The sequence below is a fragment of the Astatotilapia calliptera genome, chromosome 17 (genome assembly GCF_900246225.1).
Source record: "Astatotilapia calliptera chromosome 17, fAstCal1.2, whole genome shotgun sequence".
In the NCBI taxonomy this organism is placed as follows: domain Eukaryota; kingdom Metazoa; phylum Chordata; class Actinopteri; order Cichliformes; family Cichlidae; genus Astatotilapia; species Astatotilapia calliptera.
Genome location: NC_039318.1, coordinates 25,958,952 through 25,982,452, shown reverse-complemented (window position 1 = coordinate 25,982,452; position 23,501 = coordinate 25,958,952). Strand labels below are relative to the sequence as shown.

The following is a 23,501-nucleotide window of genomic DNA, read 5'->3' as shown; positions in this document are numbered from 1 at the left end:
CATGAAAGCAACACATGCCAGAGTTTCACCTGAGGAAAACACAGGGAAATATTTCAATCTGACTGAGCCAACTTCTTAGAAAAATAATGCATATTCTTAAAAGGGATGGCCGGATATTTTGCCAGTGGTAGGCCTTTACTCTCTGTTTCTTTGTGTCTGATGTGTGCGTGTGTGTGCATGTGCGTGTATAGTGTGTGTAATGTTTGAGAGGGTTGTGCATGTGGTTGTACAGTGTGGGGTGGGTGCACTCTGAGTGACCAAAAGCAATCTGCTCTGGTCCAATCAGTCTCAGTGCCTACCTTCACACATAAGCGGCAGGGCACTCAGGTCTGCCAGAGCGCACAGACCTATACATACACACACGTCTACACACTTGTCAAATTCACACACACACACCTTTCACACACTTCACACACGCACCCTCCCTCTTCAAGGCACCCTGTGCGACCTCTCACCATTGGCCAAGTCCCGGAGCCCTCAGCATCTCCATCACGGCTGACGGGACCATTCGGGAAAGCAGGAGACGGAGGTAAGAGTTTTTGGTGCTATCTTCATCTTGCTGGTTGAATGGCTCTTTGGTGCAGAGGATTAGGCAGGAAGAGTTGCTCAGCTAAGCCTTCCAAAAACACTCCTATTCAGAGTTTTTAAAATGAGCTACAACACAAATAAGATGGTGTGGCAGGGGCTTTAATTTCTCTCCTGGGTTTACTTTTGAAGATATGCAGGTGCTTTCTAAGGGATTTTTTGGGGGGTCCATAATGTTTTACATGTTATTCAGTTGTGTTAGACAGGTGTTTCACAGTATCAAATTTAAGGCTTTTGATTTTTCCTTGTTTCTTCAAATGTCGTTACGTATTCCTGTAGTGTATGTATTTGTGAAAAATGACCTTAGTCTTTGAAATAACAGCAGGTGTTCATGAAAAAGTGCATAAATAGCACCTTTTCATAACATCTTTTGCTCAACTTCTGCAGAAAACGTCTTCTACTTTGCTGAGAATCTTAAATAATTGAAAACTTTCTGCAAATATTCTCCCTCAAAGTATAGTTACATACAAGTGCATACCATACTTTTCTCACTGCCTAGTCACCTGCTTTGATAGAGGATTTTTTCAATGCAAATTAAACCTTCTTGCAGTCCAAATAACCCAGATTGTTTTGCACCAACAGCCAAGTGGGCATCACTTATTTGCTTGTGGGTTTTGAGGGGAAAAGGCAGAATCACTGAATATCAGGAATGCCCAATGCAAAGCCAAGCATAACAGAGAAGTAGTCTGGAGGCTCCAGTCTTACATACATACAGTTTCCACACACTGTACACTGTGATGGCCTGAGTAAAAGCACACCTCTGTCTTTAGTATAGTTCGTTCAGTCTAGCTGTGCTGGATTGCGTAGCTCCATGACGGGCGGTTTGTTTAAATAGCAATGATAACCAGTCAGATCAAGTTATCTCAGCAGAGTGCACTAAGTTGATGTTGGAGGGACAACGAAGAGACTGATTTGCATATTAACTCTGTCCCTCTCATACTGACAAGGTTAGATTCATGACTTAAATAACCTAGGAAGCTGGGTTTTTTTTGGTTTTATATCTGTCCTCATCCCAAAATAGTAGCAGCAGAGGTTTCTCAGTTTTCTCTCACTGAAAGATAGGTGTGTTAAAACAGAGTGTGCATCTGTGAGAGGATTGCGTCTTTCCAAGTGTGTGCATGAACGTGGATCTCTGTGTGTATGTGTGTGTGTGTGTGTTTGAGTGTCGCTGCTGCTGAATGAAGCTTTTCCTTGCAGCTGTAACTCGCTGCCATCCTGTCCACAAACCTCGGTGGAATTTGGAGTTTGAGTGCTGAGACAGGCAGCAACCGGCCCTCATAAAGGCCCTCTGTGAAGGGTGAGGGGTCGATTCAGCTTAGAAACCTGTCTCTCTCTCTCTCTCTCTCACACACACACACACACACACACACACACACACACACACACACACACACACTTGTTGCTCTCTTGCTGCTCTCTTCTACTCAGTCCTTTCCTCGCTCTCTCCATCTAACCCTGAGGGCCAACATCTTGTCTACTATCTTCGTCAAATTCTTCTTCTTCTCTTCCCTTACGCTCCTTTCTCTGTGATAGCCTACAGGACTCTCTTTAATCTGTAAAAATATATCAGTTCCAATGTGACTACACCTGCTATTAGTGTTTCGAACATTGACACACTAGCATACTGACAAACGATTAAAGTCGTAAGCCCACTGTCTGTGGTGCCAGCTAATTAAGCACTAATTAGCATATGTTAATCTTATTAGTGCTTCCCACTTTAGAATAATACTTAAGAACTGACCAACCTTGGTGAACTAAGTAGACCTGTGCAGAAGATTATGAACAGCAGCTATCGTATCTAGGCCAGGGCTAATGATAAAAATTACACATACTAATTTTGATTTTCCACTTTTAGAGTATCCCATTATATGATCAAATATCCCCAAAATCTTTACTTCAGCCATAAATACCACAGGCTGAAAGTGAATTTCTAAAATTCTTTAGCCTTAATGAGACTAAACAAAATCCTCTCCTGGTTCATTATCAGATCAACTCTGACTTTTGACCTTTGACATACCACAGACGAGTACCTATTTAAGCCAAGATGGTTGCTCCATGGAAAAGAAAGCCTCTGGCTAAAGCAAAGCAGGAGGCCCTCATATTTTGATCCCCTGAGCTGTCTGCACCATGATAATGAATTCATTGACCTTACAGATGGAACCCAAAGTCAAGCTTTGGTGTGCAGCACTGTAGACTGGTTATCCTTCCAGTATCTCGAACTGGTTATGGAGTAAGGTTCAAAGGCATGCTCTGCTGTGCACCGACAGCATATGGAACTATATTTTACTACACACCATGTTCACATTACTCACAACAGATGTCTTTGTACTGTAAAAATGAACCAGTTTAAAAGGGTTTTATTTAAGGAAACCTCTTAAAATTTGCTGTCCACGTCTTTTTTCGTGTCATTTTTTACATTTTGCAAGTGACAATAAACTACTAAGTAAAAAAAGTCACCATGTGAATGTGTAATTTCCCTGTAATGTGCTATACTTCACATACGTCTGTAAAATCTTTTAATCACACATTCCCCACTGACTTTGTGACTCTGCCCTCATCAAGGTGGACTATGAGGATGCTTGTGCGGCTTCTGTTCGGACTCTTCGTCCTCAAAGCGGCGGTGGCCAGCCCCAGATTTTCCCGGCAAGCGCACTTAGACACATACAGTAGCACTAACTATGATGACAATTTCAATTTGGAGAGTGACTATGAGGATGTCCTGACAATTGGTGAGCCTCAGGTAAGAAACACAATTTCTTTTTTGAGTTTATGCAAGAGAAAATGTATGTTTCAGGCTTTTAAACCCCTTCCAGACTCTTTTGCCTTTAATCATAAAAATAAATAGGTCACCTTAAACTTTTTACTCTAGAGCAACCGCTATAAAGGCATTTTCACAGACATGGAATTTATTTCATTTAGCAGCATGTGGTCTGTTGAATTTATTGCCGATTCTCAAAAACATTTAGAAGACACATGTCCTCTAGTCTGTGTGTAAAGATTGTGCGACAAATTTTATGCTGATTGATTACTGAAAAAACTTGAGAAGATAGACAGAAAATATGAATCATATTTTATCACATCAACATGACAGACAGCTGATGTTTTAAAATATAAAGGCTGCTGGGACAATTTGATTTGAGGTCACCAGGTTCACTGAGCACAGAGGGAACCGGCTGCTGTCCAGGAGCCACTGGGAAGCTAAATGTTTTCCAGATTTATGCGTCCAAAATAATTTTAGACATTGCAGCCACCAGTTTTACTTACATATTACTGATGTCCAACTGCAGCTGATGCACTTTGAACTGTTGACTGTTTTGCTTATTGTGTAGAAGCTGATTTCAACCTTATTTTATGTTTGCCTTTTCAAGCAGATACATGTAAGTAACAGGTAGAGGGAAAGGGCAAACACAGCTAAAGCTTTATCTGCTTCCAACAGATCTTCATACAGATTTCGCAGGTGCATGTCAGTCCTCTGGAGGCTAGACAGCTGGAATCTTTACTAAAAGCAGTGACTAGATGACCTTCAGTAACGAGAAAACCCCTAGGTGTTTTCTCGTTACTGGAAGTTTCTATGCAGGAGAGCGGCTTTTAAAGATGAATGGAGATCGGTAATGGCTACAAAGGAAAGAAGTGAATTCAAGAAGTGCCCTTCAAATCTCATATCACAGCTCAAGCTGAGAGTGATGTGGCAAGCCTTGCAGACACAGTGGGATTGAAAGCTATAGCCAGAATTCATGTCAATTTATTGTTCTTTGTGACAAGGAAATTAGTCCAAGGCAGTGTCAAAATGACATCAGATTTTCAGCTGGCTCCCTCTGAGCCAGTGACTTAAATCAAACCTGATGTGAACTGCACTTACAAAACTGCTCTTATCTAAGGTCTGCTCCACAATCCAGCTTATGAAAAGTTTTTTGTCATCCACCTCCATAGAAATTAGTGCCACCCAAGCTTTTTAGCCTTAATCAACTTCACTGGCATATTTTATGTGTAGTTTTACAGCTCAGAGTTACATTTGGAGCTGCTGGGTGTGAGAATGTTTTCATGTGTTGTAAGAGAATGGCTTTGATAATGTCTGCGTTTAATAAAATCGGAAATTACTCAGCAAGTTTCAAGAGGTTTTGTGGAAGTCTGTGTGGGTCGGAAGAGGAGAAGCAGTACAAAGTGCATTTAGAGTAACTAGAATCTTTTTTCATGCTGTCCACGCTGAATAAACATAACGCTTTGACTCATAATTGCAGTTTTTAAGGGTCTCTCATTTAGTTTTGTTGAGAGGGCAGATCATCTGAGAGAGCGCTCTTCTAAAAAGAGTGAAGATTTAGGAGAGGTTTTTGTATTTTTCACACAAACATCAGATCTCATGGGAGAAATGGAGCGATGATGAGCTCCATGCCTCTGGAATGCTGAGTCTTTACTTTCCACGGCCAGCTCTCGTTTGGTATTTCTCTCCTTTCTCCTCGGGGCTTGTCTCTTTTGAGAGAACTAAAGGCTCATCTACTTTGTTATCCAAGCCAATCTTGTTCAGTCTGCTGCATTCAAATACTCTGGACATGCTTTAATCACCAACTTTGGATTCATGCAGGCACATTAGTTTCATCATGATCTTCAGTCTGCCTCTTATCTATTTTCTCTTGAGTTTTATAACATCTTAGGAGCTGGATGGTTCACTTAATTAGAGATTCTATTTATTTGTTTTGTTTTTTGTTACCATCCAGAGGTTGGATGTAAGTTTTGAACAATGGTAAATGACACATAACTGTTCAGAGTGTAAAGAAAATATGACTTTTTTGGCTATTGTCATATATTTTTTTAAAAACCATGGAACATCCTGGAATATGGAAACAACATAGTGAGCAACATTTTCTCATTGACATCTAAACAATCAGACCTCTTTTGGCAGCCAAAGGTTTGACCCCCGCTGGCCATTAGAAGCAAAGCAGGTTTAATTGAATTTTTGAATGCACTACCTTGCACAACCTGTGTTCTCTCCACGTTTCAGACCCCATGTCCATCTTTAATTTACAGTCTATGTGGCGCTGCCAGCAGCTTGTCAGGGCAAAGACGACAATCGGAAGAGTAATAGATGGCATAGATAGCATAGCTCTGTCCAAAAGTAGGACAGTTTTACCAACCTGCACTCTAGAAGTAACTATATGAAAAATGATTGATTCAAAAAGTGTAACTAAGATGGAGTATTATCTAAGCTTTGGAGAATAATCCAATTTCCCAGAATGTGACTCTGCTCCTTTAATAGACATTCTGCATGTAGACGGTGTGCTATCTTTTTCACTCAGCAAGAGTTTAAGTGAGTTTAACTCATGTGGCTTTTCGAAGGACTAGATATTACATACATACATACACGCTGCACCCCATATGACTAAGAGCCTATGGCTGGTGTCTATGGAGTTTTCAGTACTTTTCCAAACTGCTCACTTATTTTGTGTCGATAAGCTGGAGGACATTGGTGAAATTTGTTTGGAAAGATTTCATCTGACTCTCAAACATGTTTTACTTGCCTATGAATATATTCATATATACTAATATAACAGTAATACCCTTAATTTTGGCTTGGTCGGTAATTTTATACATTTTGGTTTTGGCTTAACGCTCCACATTTCTCCTTTCACATCCCTTATTCCCCAAAATCCAGGATTTCAGAAACTTTTTTTCAGTGTTGTTTGTTACCCCCTCTTTCCCCTCGGGTGTATATGTTTGGGGGAAAGGGGGGGGGGGGGGGGGTGGCAGCAGTTAGATTTTTCAGTGCAAGACGTTTTAAAGGCCTACCTCATTGTAGTATCCTCAGCTTTTTCTCAGGAAAACTTTAAAATGCAAAATATATGAATGAATAGCTTTTCATTGGTACAAGCCTTTTTTTCCTCAGTTACATTTCAGGTAGTTAATTATTCTCAATAATTTGACTGCATTCACTTGACATACATTTCCTTTGATGCCTCTTAGCTTACAGATATCTGATTACTCTGGTTAAAACTAGATAAAAAGGCTGAGAAATGGATCTGTGCAGCTACCATGTGAGTCTTGGTTCCACAAGGACCATTCCCTTTTTGAAGGACTGACTCAGCCTTGAGGGGCGTTATACAGTGTCAGGTACTACCTGTGTGAAGTGTGTGGGAGTTCACTGCCCTCATCTGGAGAAGAATAGAACTGCAGGTTTCTTGAGCTGTCAGAAGAGCAACTGCAAAGACTGTAAATATAATTAAAATAGCAAATGGCTATACCCGAAGCCTTTAATGAAGGAACCAAAAGGCACAGCTGTGTATAAAGCTTTCTTGGTTTGGCAGAGCTGTCTCATTTTTATAATTTCCCCAATTAAAATTGCCTGTTTGATCAACAAAGGTGCTAAGTCTTGATTTACAAAGTAATTTGGTATTGTGAAACTTGTGACATTTTCAGAGTTGTTGCTGCATGTTCCTTTTACAGTCTTTAAGCTGCCCAGTGTGCTGGATTATGTAAAATATGCAGTGCCTTTTTACTATAGAAAAAAATACTGTAATATTTACTGTGATGTAGTATCGCTGCTTTACTGGTCACTTACTAGCAGATATAAAACAGAGTTCTTGGCTGAATCTCTATAAAGTCTGAGCAAAGGTTATTTTGCATTTTACAAACTGGACAGCACTGGATGTTTTTTAGTTTTTTTATGAATCTGAGCTAGATAAATAGTGCACGCTCTGCAGTGGATAGTTTCTTCAGCACAATTTGCTGCCATCTAGTGGTTAAAATTTAAGATTATGAATCAAAAAATACTTTCCTGTTTATGGAGATCTTTGTTGGTGTCTTTTCTTAAATCTTTGGATCATTATTTTTTTGTCTGCTCAACCTCTCCTCTAAGTTTCACAGAATTCGACACTGCTGTCTTTACGCAGTCTTGTTAACAAACAGGCAAACAAACAGCAATTATCAGGTGCCTGTGCGCTGACTCTGAGCTTAGCACAGGAGTACTAAATGTGAAAGTAACTGGGAAAAATATGAGTGCTGAGATAGTAAACAGAGCAGGGTTTGCACATCACCAGTGCTGAGGCATATTTTGTATGCCAAAATGCCAAGTACAGTTAGGTCCTTGATTTGTCCACAACAGTTGTAGTTTTGCCTCTTTACACGGCCACAGTGGAATTTAAAACAAACAGTCAATATCTGATTGCAGTCCAGACTTTCAGCTTCTTTTCAGTAGGTTTTAGGAAAATTTTTCATTTAAATTTTATGAATTGCAGCTGTTGTTATGCATAGTTTTCATAGATAGGCTCAGAAATCATTAGAAAATTAACTGATATGTGACAAATGAAGAAGAAAAATAAACATGATCAAGAAAGAGAGAAACAGCTCATGATCCAAATATTACCATATTATGTTTCAAACATGGCAGAGGCAATCTTATGCCATGGGCCACTGGTTTGTATTGATGATGTGGCTGCTAATAGAAGTAGCAGGATGAATTATGAGATGTAAAGGACCATACTCATTGCACATATTCAGACAAATCCCTCAAAACTGGTTAGACAGTGCTTCAAAATAGACGAAGCCTCAAAGCATAATTCAAACCAAGAGTTTCCCGAGGCAAAGAAATGGGATATTTTTCAATTTTTCAGTCAGTCATCTTATTTCAAACGAACACGGTATGCGTTTCAGTTAATAAATACAAAACTGAGTGAAGAAAACCCCACAAACAAGCAGCGACTAAAAGTGGATGAAAAGGGGCCTGTAGATAATCTCATGGGAGGAAACTGCAAATGATTTTCATCCAAGCATTCAAAACTATTTTTAAATTTAAAATGATGTATCTTCTGTCAATTATATAACTATGCATAAGGTGACTGTAAAATTCCTGCACAGTTAATATAAACTTTCTGTTAAACCCCCTGAATTAAAGTTGTCACATATTGATTGTTTGATTTAAACTCCAACAGCTGATGTAAAGAGGCAAAATCAGAAACAATTTGTCTAACAGCACTACACAGTTTTGTCCCCATGCAAGTTTTTGTCACATAGAGCCATAAAAAAGTAACTTTTCTAATGCTTTATTTCATCTTTTATCATGTTTATTTTAAAATGCAGTTCTCATATATTTTTAACTCACTGCTGTTGTCTTTCCCTCAGATAGAGATTGGAACACTGCCCCCACCTGAATATGAGGGCTCACTGGAAACACAGAACGAAGTGGAGCAGCCGAAGGAAGAAGAAGAGTTGCCTCTAAAACCCCAGCTAGTCCCTCAGGGTTCGGGAGGATCTGGGGTTCTCATGGGCCTAGACACACAAAAAGGTCTGAAAAAAGGAGAAAAAGTCTTTATCATAGAACTACTTCATGAGTAAGTTCAGTAAATATGAAAGAGAAAGGGCCTTGTCCAGCATTGGGCCGTTGGATGTGTGAAAGCAGCATTACTTAACTTAGAAAGAAGGCACTAATCTTTCCTCGAAACACATCATCCTCATCGTCTACCTGTGATAATCAGTTCCATGTGCATGTCATCCATTTAACTTGCAGTCAGTGGTTAAATGTGCCCATTTGTCATCTATTGTTGCATGTAATCATCATCATTGTGAACTGTGTTAATCTCATCTATCTGTTCATTAATACCTAATCTTGTCTCTAACAAGAGGTGGAGCTTCGTCTGACACCCACTGATAGACCTCGTATCATTCAGGATTTCTGGATCTCTGTAGAGTCTGGGGCCTCTGGGGCCTCTGGAGCTTCTGGGGTCTCTGGGGCCTTTGGAGCTTCTGGAACTTCTGGGGCCTCTGGGGCTTCTGGGGCTTCCGGAGCTTCAGGGTCTGGAGGCTCAGGAGAGATTCTGGTCTCTAGCGCCTCAGGAGGCTCTGGAGGCTCTGGAGACATTGTGCTGATCTCCGGAACCTCAGAGGAGCTCCACATCTCGGGAGAATCCAGCCAATCATTGATATCTGGCAGTCTCTTGATATCTGGGGATCTCTTGGGATCCGGAGATTTCATGGGATCTGCTATTTCTGGAACCTCGGCCGATTTTGCCTCTGGAGGTTCTGGAATTTCCACTGAACTCCATTTGGGTTCTGGAGGGTCAGGAGACCAGTCTGGCTTTGAGGTATCCGGAGATCTTTTGAGCTCAGGGGCTTCTGGAATATCTGGGGTTTCTGGGGACTTTGAGTCCGGGGACCAAAGGATAACATTTATATCTGGAGGTTAGTATCGTTGCACCATATTAGTATCTAACTTGTCATTCTTTGTGGGATTTATGTTGATTGTCCTAAATTTCATTTAACTGCTTTGCTTTTTAATGTAGTTAAATGTTGTTCATAATTATTTGTGCTACTGGACTTTTTTACTCATAATCACTTTCTTTCTAACATTTTATCTCTCAAGAGTGATTGATTGGTTAATGGGTTGATTCATTGTCCATCTTACCTTTCACCTCCCAACGTTACCACTCCTAACACCAAACATTGGCTCTAACAAGAGGAGGAGCTGCCAATCACTCCAGATATTATTGCCCAGGAGACACTAGGTACTTCTGGGGAGTTCTCAGGAATCCCAGAGGTTTCGGGAGATGATGGAGTCTCTGGAGAAGTATCCGGAATCTCTGGGATTTCTAGTGTCTCTGCATCTGGAGAAACTGAGGTCCCTGTAACTCTGCTCCCCACCACTTTTGAAGGTCAGTACCAAATCTAGACTTGGGGAAGACAGGCAGTACTAAAGGCTATGTCTCACATTATCAGCAGTCTCCGAAAGTTGATTCTGTTCATCTGGACTTAGCGTTTTGTGGGAGAAACGTTTCGTCACTCATCCAAGTGACTTCTCCAGTCTCCGAAACGTTTCTCCCACTAAACGCTTCGTCCAGATGAACAGAATCAACTTTTGGAGATTTACTTTCCTGGATGATTGAAAATGCATCAAGACAATATCAGCATTGTTTTTAGGAAAAGGATCATTATTAGGGCTCAGAACCCCAAAGCAGAACAGAAACAACAAGGATATAAAAGTTTACTTTAATAAAAAATGTTCAAGGTTCCCATAAACTATGCAAGGTTAAAAAAAATGGGCACAGTTGTGCAGAACGGGAAAATCGATTATAGAAATACTTCCTGTGGCTTTCCCTGAACGTTCTTTCCTTCATAGCTTAGTATCCCACCATAGAAGCCATCTGAATTTGTTTCTGTCGGTTTGTTCTTTACTAACACCCACACTGTTTGCGACCACTCTGCAAATCATATTTCATGTTATTAACATCAGAGTCTTATTTTCATTTGTCATTTAAAGTCATAAACTCTTGCTTAACACTGCTAAAACACTGCGGCAAACCATGGGCTACTGTTTGCCAGATGTCTTGTCCCATGTCTATGATCTAACCTTTATTTTTAACACCTAATCTTGTCTCTAACAAGAGGAGAAGCTGCTTCCACCTACAACACAAAGCCCTCAAGAGGGTGCTGGCACTGTAGAAGGGTCAGTGAGCTCTGAGCTGCCAGAGCCCAGTGAGCCTGATGAGCCAGACAAGCCTGAAGAGCCTGTGGTTGACAGACGAGGTCAGTATAGAACAGATGGGAATGTTATATAAAACCTATATCCCCTTTGGACTTGGAAAGTTCTGGTGTGCTTGGACCTGATTTTTATTAACTTTGACCTGTGGATGGTTGTCTCTGGAGGATTCGGGACTTTTTAACAAGCTACTATGGCATGTCTTCCTTTTTCTGTTTTCCTTCTTCTTGTCCATGTATTCCAGGTATGCCCATTTGCTTGCTGTGCACATGCCTTGGTGGTTCAGTCTACTGCGATGACTTGAATCTGGATAGTGTGCCCCCTCTCCCCAAAGACACCACTCACTTCTATGCTCGCTACAACAGAATCAAAAAGATCAACAAGTCTGACTTTGCCTCCATGAGTATGTTTCCATTTTGAATAAAAACACATCACTATTAGTTCAGAACCATACGCAAACTTAAATGCAAGCTTAATTTTTCTTCCGATGTGTTTTCCCACCTTCCTTCAGACAAACTGAAGAGGATTGACCTGACCCACAACGAGATAACATCCATTGAGGACAGAGCTTTTATGGGTCTGCCTGAACTGGAGGAGGTGGTGATTCGAGAAAATCACATCTCCCAGCTGCCGTCTTTCCCAGAGACTATGACCCTGATTGATGCCAGCCACAATAACGTTGGCTCAAAGGGTATTCATAGAGAGGCATTCAAAGTACGTACACCTCTTACTTACAGTTGGACTCGCACATATCAAGTAAAACTGTGTGTATTTGCTCACGACAAGAAATTAAAATAACATTTTCTTAGTCATTTGGAAGGAGCAATAGTTTGTCAGCCACACATGTATTATCTCAGCTGAATGCAGGAAACTGTGTTTTTGGATGGAAACAGAATAAAAGGAAAGTAGCAGGATAAGAGTACAACTAAATTAGCAAAATTCTAATGTTAAGCCAGTGTTTGAAATCCAGTATTGTCATGAGTGCCTTAAAATGTCTTTCACAAAGGTAATATCTAAGGTTCTTTGCCATTAATGATTATCTTTCCTTACATTAAACAGGATATGACTGGCCTGCTGTACCTGTACCTAACAGACAACCACATTGATTATATCCCAGTGCCTCTACCAGACACCCTGCGGTCTCTGCACCTACAGGTATATCCTCTGGCCAAACCATAAAATCCATCCATCCATCCATCCTCTTCTCTAATTCAGCAGTTTTAACTCGCTGCTTCTGCATTTTGACTTTGTTCATGCTCTTGTTGTTTATTTCAAGTAATATTTATCTAATTTTAGGACCTGATCCCAGTGTAGTGTAGCTCAATGACAACAAATCACATCTTTCTATTTTTAGTTCTATTTCTATTATCTTTATTATAATTGTTAGCTTTAATATGCATAAAGATTTTATCTTAGTTAAGGGAATTATTGACCGTTTAAAAAACTCTGTTTACGACATTTTCCCATTTCGCATTATTAAGGAGGGATTTAATGTAATTGGGCCTAGTATATTATCACTAATCAATCATTCTTTGTCACTGGGTTGTGTTCCGGCTGCCTTTAAACATGCCGTAGTGAAACCTGTTCTTAAAAAGCGTTCCCTAGATCACTCAAACCTCGCTAATTACAGACCTATCTCCCAACTTCCGTTCCTGTCAAAAATCCTTGATAGTCCTATCACAACTTCAGACCTATCTGAATGCGAATAACATCTGGGATCAATTCCAATCTGGGTTTAAACTGTGCCATAGTACGGAAACGGAACTCTTGAGGGTCTTCAATGATCTTCTTTTAATTACTGACTCTGGGCGCACCGTGCTCTTAGTTTTGTTGGACCTGTCCTCTGCTTTTGACCTGGTGGAACATAATATCCTCTTAATGAGGCTTGGACATCTGGTTGGCATTACGAGTATGGCCCTTAGTTGGTTTAAATCTTACTTATCAGAGAGGTCCTTCTCTTTCACGATGGGTACCTACTCCTCTTCCATTGCCCCCGTTACCTGTGGTGTCCCTCAGGGGTCTGTGCTGGGTCTCTATGTTACCTCTTGGTCGTATTATTGAAAAGTACAAACTCTCTTATCATTGCTATGCAGATGTTATTCAAATTTATTTTGAATTGACTGAGGATAATACTTCATCGATGCTTCGCTTCTTCCATTGTATAAGACAAGTTAAATACTGGCTGCAGAGCAATTCCCTTATCCTTAATGACAAGACAACGGAAATTGTAATCTTTGACAGTCATACCCCTAGAGCCCATCTAACTGGTGTCCTCGGGCCCTTCACTGATTATCGTTCCGACTCTGCGAGTAATTTGGGTGTTTACCTGGACGGGTCCTTTAAGCTTGTAGAGCATGTGTCCTCTGTTATTAAATCTTGTTTCTATCAACTTCGTTTAATTTCTAAGGCCAAGCCAAACTTACAACGTGAGGATCTAGAAAGGCTTATCCATGCCTTTGTCACATCCAGGTTAGACTATTGCAACTCCCTATACACTGGGCTTCATTCTACCCTTCTTCATAGACTGCAACTCGTCCAAAACGCCACAGCTCGCCTTCTAACTGGTACTCATAGGTTTGAGTCTGTCACCCCAATTCTCACTGGCCTCCACTGGCTTCCAATTAAATACCGCATTGATTTCAAAATCCTACTGCTTACTTATAAAATGATAAATAATATCGCACCTAGCTACCTTATTGATCTCCTTAGCGTGTATACTCCCAGTAGAACACTGAGATCGTCTGACCAATTGCTTTTGGTGCAACCTAGGTCACGGCTGAAAACTTGTTTTTATCGTTAAGTCTTGCTTGCTTATGTGCGTACTTGTGTACTTGTATGCTCGGTTAATCAATGCCTCCCAGCTGCTAGCTTATCTGCCTTTGTACTTTACTACTGTTTGATTGGATTATGTGAAGCACTGTGGCTACCTGTAGTTTTAAATGTGCTATACAAATAAAGTTGTATTGTATTGTTTCAGCGTAACAATATTCAAATGATGCACGAGGACACGTTCTGCAACCTCCAAGATTTCAGCTACATCAGAAGAGCACTGGAGGACATCCGTCTGGACGGCAACCCCATCAACCTCAGCAGAACCCCACAGGCATACATCTGCCTGCCCCGTATACCCATCGGGGATCTCATTTAACCACACAAATACAACCACACGCACACATATTTGTACATATTAACAGCCCACATACGATTCATTCACTCGTCAATCCAAAATCTCATTTACAACAGTGCCTTACCAATAAACTGTCATACATGCTGCTGGATATAACACCATTTAGATTAATTATCAGCCTTAAAAAACAGAAATTAGTGAGTGTAATTCTGCTGACCAAGCACATATTCACTGCTCTACTCCATCTTCATCCCGTTGTTCGGATATTTATCCCAGGGCACACAACAGCACGCGTACACACCAAAAGATATGGATACTCATATCCATATCCACACACACAGACATTCACACAAGAATGTTGTCAAAAGCCAAACTGTCCCACAACTTTATTAAAAGTGAACAACAGGCAGTATTCACAGAAAAACAAATCTGTTAAAAGCCCTCAAATGTCATGTATGTGTTCGTTTTCACAGTTGGCAGAAAAATGACAACATTCTTTAAATGTATTTGTTTTGTAAAAAAATATAATGTTATTAATAATAAATCTAATAACTTTCGGCAATGTATACTAGAATATAGTTATCAAAGCTGGAGCTTGATAAAAAGTCAATTGAGTATCTAATGCAATAAAATGTGCATTTTAAACACACTCAGTGGTTGTAAAGTCTGTACTGTAATATAAAAAAATATATATTCTGATCATGAAAAAGGTGTTTTTTTTTAAGTGAACTGCAATTTTTCGGTATATTACACTACAAAAAAGTGATGTTTTAACCATGCACAATAGCTGATACCAACAACTCTGATGTGTAGAGTCAGTCAACAAAACACTATTGTTTAATATGGGGACGGGAAGCTGTTGATTTTGATTGTGGATGGGGTAAAGAAAAATGCTAACAGGTTGCTATTGTGTGCTCTGTATGGAATAACCACAAGTGAATAAAGTCATTTTGAAGACCTCTCCAAACTAGGAGTGGCTCAACGTTTTTATTGATAACTAGTAGGTGAATTATTAATGTGGATCTTTAATTTTATGAGGGCAAATGAGAACTGGGAACTGCTCAGAAATGTGCCAAAAAAGGGGGGAATTTTTGCAGATAAAGCCAGTGTATGCAAGGATTTTAGAGCTGAGATTTTCTCAAAAATTCTCAATAAGCTTCTCAAACAAATGAATTAGCCTCTGTTTCCTGTCCATATCGCCTGATTCTTTCACATTGCTGCTGTTGCTGTTGCTTTCTTCTGTAACCTCTTCCTCAGACCCTTCTTTTTCTTCGGAAAGGCTCATCAGTCTAGCTTTCTCTCGCTCCAGAGCCAGCCGGTCCCTGCGCAAGGCATCCCTGTCCCTCTCCACCATCGCCCTCTCCCTCTCCATTACTGCCTTTTCTCTGTCCAGCGCCGCCCTCTCCCTCTCCAGCACGGCTCGGTCTCGATCCAAAACTGCGATCTCCCTGTCCAGCACTGCTCTCTCCCTCTGCAGCACCAGACGCTCCCGTTCCATCACTTCTTTCTCCCTTTCTGCCACCTGTTGCTCACTGCACGTCGTCCTCCTCTCGTCCTCCACCTCTTGTAAGATGCAGTCTATATCCTGAGGTCCCTCCTGTTCTGCCACCACCTCCCCATCCTCAATCCCATTAAGTGGAAATTCAATCTCAGTTGGAGCAGCCACAATAGAAGACTTCACCATTGCGGCTAACTTCTTCTTTTTGGGTTTGATCAAGAACTCCCCATTGTCTTTGTTGTGGGGGAAGGCCTTGAGAATGGGGGCGCTGCCCTCCAGCCGACCCGCCATTGCATTGTCCATCAAGGAGAAATAAGGCCATACATCAGGAAACACTTCCACCCCTTCTGGGGGATGCTTTAGCTCCTGAGGAGACAGAAAGAGGGCAGGAAGTAAAGAGAAAGCTTTGTCAAAAAGCTTTATTTGTCCAAGTGAAAAGAAAGAAAACAAACAAACAAGATGCAGGATACCTTGTATCTCTTCTTCAGGTTTTCCCATTTTTTAGACGCTTGATGATGGGTCATCTTACAGTGTAAGCCCATATGTTTCAAAATGGTCCTAAAAATATAATATGCCACGTCTTGTGATTAAAACAATTTTATACTAACATCAAAAGCAACGATGAACCATTATCACTGGTAGTAATAGTAAGATGGGGCAAAGATAAAGGTACAATTTTTTTTAAGTATTTCTGGTTCCGAAATCTATATAGTTGGCATTTTTCAGTGTCTGGGAACTTGAAATTATTGGCATACCTCCATGCCCACATAGAAGTATTTCTCTTTCCAGAGAAGAGGTAGGTATTTGAAACCCTCAGCTTTACAAAGTCTTCGATTTCTTTTTTGCTCACTGAAAACGACAGAGAGAAAAATTCTATAAGTTACAAATGAATATATGAGAGTGTGTGAAAAATGTATAATACTATATCACTATTTATTAATTAAATACACCTATTATTTAATAATATTTAATAATATTATTAAACAGACTTTTTATTTATTTATTTTTTATTTTTTTTTACAAATGCTGCATTCATGGTACATCGGAAAAGGTAAGCCTTTACTTGGACTTACGTCATTTTAAACGTTCGCTGGAAAAAGAAAACATGGCTGCTACCAGGATTGCGTTATTGATTTTCTACAAGAAAAACCTTGTCAACAGACATGTAATTCACTTAACAGAAAGAGGAAAAATAATCGAAAGGACGCAAAAATCATATCAATAATATTTCAGCCTTTCGACTCAATGGTGAAGAGAAACAGAAATATAAAGTGCCGAAGTCGTATTTAAAGATCATCTTTATTTTGGTTCTTCTATTAGTCGGAGTTCTGGAATTCACACCCTTTTCAGTGTCCGATGAAGGCAGCATAACTTGTACTTCTCACTTCCTACGTGCGCAAGCTAGCTCCAAGCTATAGTTAGCTTATTTAATCACTTTCTGTCGTTTGTCCTTACTTTTATATGTGAAATCCACGGGCGTATGCATATCGCAAGTGCTGCTGGTGTACTCGTGGTCTGCGTACTCCATTTTTCCTATTTCTCGTACTTGGTGTCAGCCCGTTTATCGAGCGTTCTTTGTAGGAAAAGACTCCTTGCCCCCGTTATTGGTTCCTTGCGAGGGACCCTACATTCTTCCTCTCGTGTTTGAAAAGAGCGTACTACCGCCACCTGTAGACAGGGAGACTCCAGGGACAGAGTCAGCTCACTTTTATTTCATTTTATTTCATTTTATTTCATTTTATTTCATTTTAGTTTAGTTTAGCGTTAACAAAATGTATCTCATAATACACCATAGGAAAAAAAAATCTATGATGTTATGTTTCAGATTTTAATACAGAGATAAACATTTTGCACAAGCAAAGATGCTGTTCCATTGTACGGGAGAATTGCATATTATTTTAATTCCGCACCTATCTTTATCCTTGTAACGGTGTTTGTTTATTGTTTGTTTCTCATCAGTTATCTGCTTCCCAAAGTGTAGAAAATACCAACACATGTTTACTACTGCCCATTAAACCTAATTCTCAAAAGCTGCTTAACACGTTTACTCTATTTTTTTTTTGGCAACTTTGTTGCATTGGGTAGGCCTTATTAAGATCACATTATTATTCTAGCCTAGTATATATAGTGCCAGCCTCTTGGCAATCAGATGTGGGAGAGGCTCTTCCAAAGGAAAACGAAAGTGTTTTGCAGAAAGCAGAATGGCCTCCTCCTGCCGTGAGTATCTTTCGCGCTATGTTCCTTGTAACATTTCTATATTTTACTGTTCATATATTTTATAAAGTCTGGTGGTATTTTGTTTACTGTTTGTTTATATTTCCCTTTAAATCACATGCGAATTATTTTTAACAGCTCTCATTCTATCAGAGTTTCCATAAAGATTTTCTGTGAGGTCAAACATGCCTAAAATGTGCAAATGTGCAGCATATTTAATATTTTAACAAGACCAATAGTCTAGATTTGAACTCTTATTCTGAGACACTGATTGTCATTGTATAGAATTAGACGTTTACTTTCTGTTTCATTTACTGTGAAACTCGATTGCATAGAATGCCTACATAAAACCTGAAAGCTGGACTTTAATAGTTATGTTTTAATTCCTCATTTACATAATTTAATTAAAGTTAGTATGCATTTTTCTTTTATTTATACGTTTTTATAAACGTATATTATTAACATGTGTGAAACTCTTAATAGCATGTTTAACTAGCCAGCAGGGGGCAGCAGATAAACAAGTTATTTATTTGCAATACAAACCGGCACAGAAACTTTGTTTTCAGATTTTTCTAATAGCACCAGAAGAATTGTAAAAGTTATTTTATACATATATATAAAATAATTAACATACATTAGATAGAAAGGTGGAGCAGGTGAAAAAATAATAGCTAAACATAGTTCTAAAGTGAAATGGACAAAGCAGCTCAACAACAAGTGAGGGAATGCAGCTTTACAAGTTTTCAGCCTGCCTTTATTACCAACATATCGAAACTATATTGTCATACGTTATTTCAAAATAAAAAATACCGTAGTGTACAAAATTATTGAGCCACCCCTCACTTCTCAATAGTTTGCTTCCAAGGAGCCAGGCTGTTAAAGCGGTATTGAACAATGCTACTCTAGACTTTCTGATGGTTTTCCTTTGGACATTGGCTGCTTTATCACTCATTTACAGTCCAGGGCTTGTACCTGACCATTGTTTTTGTTTGTTAAGCCACTTAACATTGGCTTAACGATGTTAAGTCATTCCAGCAAACAAAAGGCGCCTAACTCAAGTTATGAATGTCATGTGCTTAAGATATTAAGGGTAAAATATTCGTTGATCCATCTGCTGTTTGCTGAAGCCTCATCACAAATGGTTTCAGCGGAAGAAGAAGCCATTTTTAAAGAACGGAAACAGTGAGAAAAGCCTGAGGTATGCCAAATTACATAACAACTGGGACTGAAAATCAGTGGCAACAGGTCTTAGAGAGTGATGAATCCAAGTTTGAAATCTATGTTTCTAATCATCATCAATATGTGCAAAGATCAAGAGAGAGATACAACTGTGAATCTGTAAAATATGCCGGAGGCTCTGTCATACTTCGGAGCTGCATGTCAGCCAGTAGTGTTAGGGATCTTGTCAAAATTGTTTCATCAATTTGAATTATGAACATAAGAAAAGTGCAGTCAGATTTAAATCCACCATGCAGTACCAGCTGATTGGCACTGGGTTTGTTTCTCAGCATGACAAAAAGCCCAAACACACTCAGTGTAGTAAAAGCTAGAAAAACACACAATAGACCAGCATCCCCAGAGCCCGGACCTCAACACTTTTGAAGCAGTGTGGGATCATCTTGACAGAAAATGGAACAAAAGGCTGACCAACATCCAAAGAAGAGATGTGAATGCCCTTCAAAAAGCCTGGAGAGCTTTTCCTGAAGACTATTTAAAGAAATGGGGGGGAAAAAGGCTTCCTACCAGAGTTAAGGCTGTGTTAAAGTATAAAGGTGGTAAAATCAAACATTGACAATTTCCATGCATATTTTCACACATTTCAATAAGTTTCTGGAACAATTTCCCCACTCTACTAGCAAAAGCTAAACAAATTAGGGGTAACTCAAGACTTTTGCTTAGTATCATATGTACTTTAACATCCTCAGCTCTGACAAGAAAGGTCTACCACAAAGCCCTGAGCATTAGTGAGATCAGATGTTGTTTCTGTGCCTTCAGAGTCTGGCTCAGAGTTACCCTCTGTAGTTGAATTCAGGCCTCAATGCAGGTCGAGTTCCACAGTGAACTGTATGTTTTGTTATGCTTTTCCATTCTTGTAGCAAAGTTGCCCAAAAATATGTACCTGTATTTGTTCATATTGCTTTATATATTCAGGGATGTATCTCTAGTAAATAAAGAATTTAGCTGTATATCGGAGGAACAAAATATGAAAGCATATCATGCATTTTTTGTTGTTGTTTTGTCCAGAGGCTGACGATGAAAGCACTTATGGTTCTGATGTCAGCAATGAGTCAGACAGCGCTGAACCATCAGATGAGGAAGACAATGAGGAAGACGATGAGGAAGACAATGAGGAAGATGTTTTACCCTGCAAGTTTTACAACAAAGGAAACTGTAGGGACGGAGAAAGGTGTGCTTACCTACACGTTTGCAAGTACGCTCTTAAAGGAAACTGTCGTTACGGCTCCAAATGTAGACTAAACCACACTGTAAGTCAAGGTGTGCCCTCCAGTGCAAGCGGCAGGACTCCGGATCGGTCATCATCTAGTCATGGTGAGTATTTGCTTTTGGGGTTTTCAGTTGTTTGTTTTATCGCCACAAGACGTTTTTTCTTTTTTTCTTTTTTTTTTTTAATTTAAGTGAGAAAGATTATTCACAAGTGAAAAACATTCAAGACAGTTTTTAGTCTTCCCAGGACAGGATGTTCCACTAAATTTCCCACAATGTCAAACTGTGCAATGCTCAAAGAAACCAAACAGCTATATTTCAGGCTTGCAGGCCTCTACAGTTCTCAGTAAGCATGTTAAATGTTAAATTTCACGAAAGCAGAATTAGAAAAAAACTGAATAGTATGGGCGTTTTTCAGGAGAACTTCTTCTCCTGTGGTGGAGGGCTGATAATTTGTTCTTGTTTTACCGCCACGAGACCTTGGGCGCCTTGCAGCCCCTGAATCGACCATGAACTCCTCTGTTTATCAAAGTATTTTACAGTCCAGTGTGAGGCCATCTAGCTGACAGTTAACACTTTGGTCTCCAACAATATCAGCTAGTTCCTAACAAATAGCTGCAAGAGCCACATTTTACCTTATACATATATTTACATGTTCGAGCCATATTAGAGCAGCTTTAATGTCCAGTAATAAGTCACCAATTACAATGTAATATATAATGTCTTTTTGTTTTGTTTTTCTAACCAGACCAGAGGCTTACTGATGGCCGACGCTACCAGTGGCAGCTCAATAACGGAAGAGGCTGGAAAGATGTTGAAAATGATCACATCCTTGAGGCCCAGTATTCGCTGCCCCACACCAAAAGCATCAAAATATACAACACATCATACGGGTAAGCAATGAGTTTATGAAGAACTTTTTATTTCCAGGCACACTGTAGTCACTACATGCTTCAACTTTCCTCTCTCTACAGGGCGGTGAGCATAGACTTTAAAAGGATGAAAGTTCTTGGGAAGAAATTGAGAGTGAGACGCCTGGATGACGGTAACACTGAGTGGATTTGGTACTGCATGTTGGGTCGTCGTTGGATCAAGTATGGAGCCAAGGTAGATAGCAACTAGATCTTTGCTTAAGTTAATGGAAATTGTTCTCCTTTGTCTGTTTGGTAATGATTCTTCTCTCCCTCGCGGACAGGATTCAAAGGGCGTCTCCACTCCTGTGAAGAGCTCCGACATAGAGGAAAAGTTTCAGAGAAATCCAACGAGCTCCTTTACTTTTAACGTCAATGGTGAAACTTTGGAGCTCAAATTTAAAGGTGAAGTGAATTCACTAATCTGTAAATTTGTAACACCCTTCCAGCTAAATTCCAGCTTTTTCTTAACAGTCATTAGCCTATTCCTTATTTCTGTTTGTTTGCTTAGAAATGCAACAGGTGAGTAAAAACAGGAAGAGGAAAGTCACCCGTCGACCTACGTACCGGCAACCACAAGCAGTCAGGGGGTGAGTGTTAATTTTCCTCAAGGATTTTTGTTCAGTTAAAAATTGTCAAGAAGATAAGATGAGAGAATTTAACATAGTTTTCTGTTTTATGAAATATTTTTGATTTTGTTGTCGCAGAGTTGCTCTAGCATCCTCAGGTTTCCAGAATCTTAGCTTGGGCACTAAGCCACAGTGGGAATTTGAAGGCGACAGTGGAAAATGGCACGAGTTCAAACACAGGGTATGTCATCTGTGCAGTGGATGTTATTTTTAGGATTATTCAAAGTACAATTTCTGAGTTATTGCATTGACATAAATCATCACAGTTTGTCTGTGGATTTTGTCTTAACAGAAAAGGACTTCCACTGACTGCTCAGTAACCAGTGATGACATTGAGAGCAAGTACCAACAAAACAACAAAGGCACCATGCCCTTCACAGTGGCAGGACAATCCTACAATCTTGACTTTGGAGGTTGAGTTTTTATATTTTAATCCTGTAGTAAAAAACTCGAAATAATAATTAATTGTTGGCTCTTAGAGGCATTTTAATAAACAACTGACTATCCATATCTACCTGTTCCAATATGAAAAAGTGATGTAACATTTATTTAACATTAGACTTTTGTTGATTTGTTTATGATTTTCCACAGCAATGATCCAGACCAACGTCAGGACCAATCACACACGCAGGGTGAGACGTGTGCTGGTGTGAGCCATCAAGATGATTTCCTGACCTCCAGAAGACTGTGCAGCAACGTAACCACGATGCTGCCACGTTCCTCTAACTTGAGATTTATATGAGATTTATTTTTGGATGGTTAACACATCCTTTTTATTGTTGAATTTCAGAATTTACCTCATTGCAGGCCTTGTCATGGGTGAAGTTTACAAGGACACTTTTAAATGCTGCCTGACAATCTTCCACTCCAATAATGCATTCTACCAACTTGCCTTTTAGCATCATGGTTGTTTAAATTATTCATCTTATCAACTCAGGTCACAGTAAGCATTTTTTTCCACACTTCCATATGGGGATGGAGGGGAAAATTTGTTCTTATAGCCAATAATTAAACAAAAGGAAGTGTATAACAAACACTTTGAATGCATGGGATATGATACATTTGCCTTTTTTTTAATGTAGAAAAATGAGATGTAACTGTGCAATATTAGTTCGAGGTCTTTTTGCACATTACCTTTGAGATCTTTTTATGCTTTTAACACACAAACTGCCTTGAAAAGTCTCCGTGCCTCTTTGCATTGTGCCACAGTTTTTGCTTTTTTTGGTTTATTTGGCTTTGCACAAATGCACCAGAAACGGGTTTCACTGATTTGGGAGAACAGACTACTGCATCTTTGGTATTCTCTAAATGCAATAAAAAATGTTTGAAAGTCACAACACACCAAGACTTTCCCCTTTTGTATATGCAAGTAGGACACCAGAACCTCAATGACCAGTTCTAAACAAATATTTTTTCAACAGCTTGCTTACATTTACATTTACAGAGGGCGATCGTGGCTTAAGAGTTTGATGGGAACTAGAAATGTCTTATTTTCTAATTATAATAAAATTTGGATTCATGTTGAGTCAACACTAAATTAGTCAGAAATGTAAATGAATATAAATATTTCTTTGGGGTAGTGTAGACCAAGTGGCGAGGAAGGTGATAAGTAGACAGCATCAGCATCAATTTC

General features: G+C 39.6%; 3 protein-coding genes across 3 annotated transcripts; 2 read left to right on the top strand and 1 right to left on the bottom strand.

Annotated features, from left to right (window-relative positions):
- The first annotated feature begins 291 nt into the window (after window positions 1-291).
- On the top strand, window positions 292-15,138 carry epyc (epiphycan). The gene is made up of 10 exons (XM_026147826.1): window positions 292-529; window positions 3,148-3,325; window positions 8,695-8,857; window positions 9,193-9,750; window positions 10,026-10,220; window positions 10,951-11,091; window positions 11,289-11,447; window positions 11,556-11,758; window positions 12,104-12,199; window positions 14,022-15,138. Exons 2-10 carry the CDS (start codon window positions 3,155-3,157, stop codon window positions 14,190-14,192), a joined length of 1,857 nt encoding a protein of 618 aa, XP_026003611.1. The 5' UTR covers window positions 292-529; window positions 3,148-3,154; the 3' UTR covers window positions 14,193-15,138.
- Window positions 15,139-15,214: 76 nt separating this feature from the next.
- On the bottom strand, window positions 15,215-17,329 carry LOC113009511 (uncharacterized). The gene is made up of 4 exons (XM_026147827.1): window positions 17,125-17,329; window positions 16,425-16,518; window positions 16,140-16,227; window positions 15,215-16,035 (listed from the first exon to the last, which is right to left on the bottom strand). The coding sequence occupies exons 1-4, from the start codon at window positions 17,195-17,197 to the stop codon at window positions 15,310-15,312; spliced, it is 981 nt and encodes a 326-aa protein (XP_026003612.1). The 5' UTR covers window positions 17,198-17,329; the 3' UTR covers window positions 15,215-15,309.
- A 499-nt stretch (window positions 17,330-17,828) lies between these two features.
- On the top strand, window positions 17,829-23,209 carry LOC113009189 (poly [ADP-ribose] polymerase 12). The gene is made up of 9 exons (XM_026147367.1): window positions 17,829-17,886; window positions 20,128-20,433; window positions 21,077-21,221; window positions 21,303-21,435; window positions 21,524-21,644; window positions 21,751-21,829; window positions 21,947-22,049; window positions 22,161-22,281; window positions 22,460-23,209. The coding sequence occupies exons 1-9, from the start codon at window positions 17,871-17,873 to the stop codon at window positions 22,519-22,521; spliced, it is 1,086 nt and encodes a 361-aa protein (XP_026003152.1). The 5' UTR covers window positions 17,829-17,870; the 3' UTR covers window positions 22,522-23,209.
- Window positions 23,210-23,501: the final 292 nt, after the last annotated feature.